General features: G+C 43.9%; 1 protein-coding gene across 1 annotated transcript in view; it reads right to left on the bottom strand.

Annotated features, from left to right (window-relative positions):
- The window catches only part of ACAD10 (acyl-CoA dehydrogenase family member 10), a 54406-nt gene that overhangs the window by 28915 nt on the left and 20597 nt on the right, over positions 1-4894 (bottom strand). Inside the window, exons 7-8 of the mRNA XM_008070253.2 lie at positions 1532-1600; positions 174-355 (exon numbers count right to left, since the gene is read on the bottom strand). Coding sequence (XP_008068444.1) covers positions 174-355; positions 1532-1600 — 251 coding nt within the window. The remainder of the gene's footprint in view (positions 1-173; positions 356-1531; positions 1601-4894) is intronic.

Consider the following 4894-nt stretch of genomic DNA (forward strand, 5'->3'; position numbering starts at 1 on the left):
GTGAGACTCCAACTCAAAAAAAAAAAAAAAAAATATATATATATATATATATATATCCATTGCTGTTGAAAAGAATATTGAGGGTTCAGAAAAAGTGAGAAACAGAGAAAAATATATCTTAAATAACTTTGGCCAGTATCAGGAAAAAGACAAGGACACTGCCTCATGCTCACCTTGCTTCCCGTAGTCTCCCAGACCCACAGCCTGGAGGTCCACACGGTGAATTTTGCACAGAACTCTGTTCATGGCAGTATATGTGGCTCGCCGCTGGCTGGGCTCCAAACCTGGCAGGGAGGGGTCTTTGTAGATGAGTCCTGGGCAGTATTCCATCAGATAGAAGGGGGTGCCAATAACACTGCAAGGGACACACACAGGGTGTTCAGGGGCAACTCCTACCATGGTCAAGGCCCTGCATGTGAATCATGGCCCTGCTCTTTCTTTCTTTCTTTTTTTTTTTGAGTCGTATTCTCACTCTGTCGCTCAGACTGGAGTGCAGTGGCATGCTCCCGGCCATCGCAGCCTCGACCTGCTAGGCTCTGGCGATCCTTCTGCCTCAGCCTTCCAAGTAGCTGGAATTACAGGCATGCACTACCATGCCCGGCTGACGTTTTGATTTATTGTAGAGATGAGGTCTCGCCACCCAGGCGGGTCTCGAACCCGCAGGTTCAGGCAATCCACTCACCTCAGCCTCCCAAAGGCGTGGGATTACAGGCTGAGCCACCGAGCCCGGCTGGCCCTGCTCTTTCTATCTGTCCCTGGGTGTATGGCGTGAGAGCTGGTGAAGGGCTCAGACCGAGTTCTAGACTTTTTCCTTCATATATAAGCCCAGGGTGTTAGAAGTAGCCCCTTCCCCAACCAACACACACATATACACACACAGAGAAGCATGCATGTCCATGCTTCTTTGCCAGCACACTTTTCTCTTCTACTTGGTCCACTTGTGGAAGCCATCAGAATGGGTCTAAGTGTGATAATGGAGAACGAAGAAAGCAGCCAGGTGTGGTTTAAATGTGACAATGGAGAAAGACGCTGGGTGTGGTGGCACACACCTGTAAACCCAGCTACTCGGGAGGCTAAGGCAGAAGGATCACTTGAGCCCAGGAGTTTGGAACTGCCATGAGCTGTGAGTGCCACTGAACTCTAGCCTGGGCAACAAAGTGAGACCTTGGCTGAAAAAAAAACAAAAAAAGTTGGGAAAATGAAAGACTCAGAAAGCATGTTGTAAAGCTGTTTAAAACAGTTTAGTAAGACCACAATAAAAAATTAACAGAAACAAGCAACATGAAACCAGATGAATACATATTTTTGAATGTTAAAAAAAGATGTTTTCTACTAGTTCTCACAAAAGCAGGCATATGTTCATCTCTCAAGATAACATAAAGATCTGAAAACTTCTGGGGAAGTTGCCATAAAGCCTCTTTTCCCTTCTACCCAAATTGTACTTGTCATTAAAAAACTGGAATTTGAGGTCGTTTGTGGGCTTTTCTCTCCTGTGGCTTGAATACAATGTAAAAGTGCTTCTGAATTTTACCTTGAATCCTCACAGAGGTCAAGAACTTTAGGGACAGGTACTCCAGCATTTGCGAGGGCTTTCATAATCCTGCCAGAACAAATTAAAATAAGCATAACTTCTGGCTGAATTGTTGAGACTTTCTTGAAATGACTTTTCTAATTTAAAAAATTAGTACATGCATAAAGTAATATGGAATGCTAAAAAATATTCAATTGGCCCTAAAAGAAAAAAAAAAACAGATGAGACAAACAAAAAACAAATGGTCAAACTGTAGACCTATATCAAACATATCAATAACTACATTAACAGATTAAACATTCCAATTAAAAGACAGACATTTTCAGGCTAGAGAGAAAAGCATGACAACTATATGATAGATACAAGAGATAAGCTTTTTTTTTTTCTGAGTCATAATCTCACTCTGTTGCCCAGGCAGGAGTGCAGTGGCAAGCTCACAGCCACTGCAGCCTTGACCTACTAGGTTCAGCAGATTCTTCCATCTTAGCCTTCCAAGTAGCTGGAACTACAGGCATGTGCCACCACACCTGGCTAATTTTTTTATTTATTGTAGAGATGAGGTCTTGCCAAGTTACCCAGGCTGGTCGCAAATCCCTGAACTAGGCAATCCTCTCGCCTCAGACTCCCAAAGAGCTGGGATTACAGACTTGAGTCACATGCCCAACTGGGATATATCAAAATGATACAACAGAAAGCTCATCAGACATTACAATTATAGATATATATGTCCTTAACAACAGAGCTTCACAATATATTAAGCAAAATTGATCAGAATGAAAAAGAAAAATGAACAAATCCACAATCATAGCTGCCATTTTAACACTTCTTTTTCAGTAATGATTTGTCACTACCAACCAACCTGACCTGGTGAACATTTCTAGAACACTTACTCAGCAATTGCAAAACACATATTATTTTCAAGTGTACACAATATGTTCACCAAGATAAATCATGTGCCAATCCATAAAATAAATTCCAATAAATTTCAATAAAACTGAAATTTGGCAGAGTATTTCTCAGACCTCCATGGAATTAAACTAGAATTCATTAATATAAGATATCTAGAAAAAAAACCAAGTATTTGAAAATTAAACAACACACTTCTATATAACCCATGAGTCAAAGAAGAAATCAAAAGAGAAACTAGAAAATATTTCAAAGTGGAATAATAATAAAAATACAAAATGTCAAAATGTTTAGGATATAGTTAAATAAATGCTTAGAAAGAATAGCCTTAAATGCTTATATTAGCTGGGCTCAGTGGCTCAGCCTGTAATCCCGTGCCTTCGGGAGGCTGAGGTGAGTGGATTGCCTGAACCCGCAGGTTCGAGACCCGCCTGGGCGGCGAGACCTCATCTCTACAATAAATCAAAAAATCAGCCGGGCGTGGTAGCATGCACCTGTAATTCCGGCTACCTGGAAGGCTGAGGCGGAAGGATCGCCGGAGCCCAGCAGGTCGAGGCTGCGGGGGCCGGGAGCGGCCACGGCACTCCAGTCTGGGCGACAGAGTGAGACTCCAACTCAAAAAAATAAAAAGAAATATATAGCCGGGCTCGGTGGCTCAGCCTGTAATCCCGCGCTTTGAGAGGCTGAGATGAGTGGATTGCCTGAGCCCACGGGTTCGAGACCCGCCTGGGCAGCGAGACCTCATCTCTACAATAAATCAAAAAATCAGCTGGGCGTGGTAGCGCATGCCTGTAATTCTGGCTACTTGGAAGGCTGAAGCGGAAGGAACACCGGAGTCCAGCAGGTCGAGGCTGCGGTGGCCGGGAGCGGCCACTGCACTCCAGTCTGGGCGACAGAGTGAGACTCCAACTCAAAAAAAAAAGGAAATATAAAACACAAAGAAAAAAATTAACAAACTCAAATACTGGTTTTTTAATAGATCAGTAAGTTGGTAAATCTCTAGCTAGACTGACGCGAGAGCGAGAGTGAGAGAGAGGAGAAATATAAATTATCAATCAATACTAGGAGTGATAAAGAGGGGATATCACTACAGATCCTACATACATTAAAAGAATAATAAGGAAATATAAGGGGAACAACAACAAAAAAAAAACCCTGGAATTCATTTATAAAAAATTGTAGACTGGGTGTGGTAGCTCAGGCCTGTAATCCCAGCACTTTGGGAGGCGGAGGTTAGAGAACTGTCTGAGTCCAGGGGTTCAAGTCTAGGCTGAGCAACTTGGTGAGACCTTGTCTTTACAATAAATCAAAAAATTAGCCGGGAGTGGTGGCATGCACCTATAGTTCCAGCTACTTGGAAGGCTGAGGTGGAAGGATGGCCTGAGTCCAGCAGGTTGAGGCTGCAGTGGCTGTGAGTGTGCACTCTAGCCTGGACAACAGAGTAAGACTCCAACTCAAAAAAAAAAAATTGTGTACTTACTTTTACATGTTTAAATGTCAGTCACCTTCAAAGTACTCTCCATTTGATACAATACACCTATTGAGACGCTTTTTCCATTGCTCAAAACAGGTTTTGAACTCATCAATTTTGATGCCTTTTTTGTGCTGCCATTTTTTGTTTCACCTCTTCCACATCAGCAAGTTTCCCTTTGAGGACTTTTTTCATCAGAGGAAACAATTAAAAAGTTGCCGAGTTGGGCTCAGTGGCTCAGCCTGTAATCCCGCGCCTTCGGGAGGCTGAAGTGAGTGGATTGCCTGAGCCCGCGGGTTCGAGACCCGCCTGGGCAACTTGGCGAGGCCTCATCTCTACAATAAATCAAAAAATCAGCCGGGCGTGGTAGCGTGCGCCTGTAGTTCCGGCTGTTCGGAAGGCTGAGGCGGAAGGATCGCCAGAGCCCGGCAGGTCGAGGCTGCGGTGGCCGGGAGCGGCCATGGCACTCCAGTCTGGGTGACGGAGTGAGACTCTAACTTAAAAAAACAAAACAAAACAAAACAAAAGTTGCCGAAAGAAAGACTGGGTGAACATGGAGGGTGTGGCATGAGGGTTGTGCTGTTTTTTGTCAAAAACTGCGGAACACTCAACACAGTGTGGGCAGATGTGCTGATATTTCACCCACCATGAAATGGGCAAAGATGTTGAAAGAATCTCTAAAAAAAAAATTCATTAAAGCCGAGGACAGTCTCTCACAATAATGCTAGCTGGTACACTGATGCTGATGGGTTCCTAGAACACCTACCTAGCAGGGGAAGCCTGTACTGTGAGGGGCCTGCCCTCCAAAAATAATTCTGTTTTTGGGGGGTCCCTCCTCATTTTCTGAATAATAAATTCAATAACTAGATGAAATGGATAAATTCATTGGAAATTACAACTTACTGCCAGGCTCGGTGGCTCAGCCTGTAATCCTGCGCCTTGGGAGGCTGAGGTGAGTGGATTGCCTGAGCCCGTGGGTTCGAGAC

This window comes from Carlito syrichta, unplaced genomic scaffold, assembly GCF_000164805.1.
Source record: "Carlito syrichta isolate Samal-C Ts95f unplaced genomic scaffold, Tarsius_syrichta-2.0.1 Scaffold313233, whole genome shotgun sequence".
NCBI classification, from domain to species: Eukaryota; Metazoa; Chordata; class Mammalia; order Primates; family Tarsiidae; genus Carlito; species Carlito syrichta.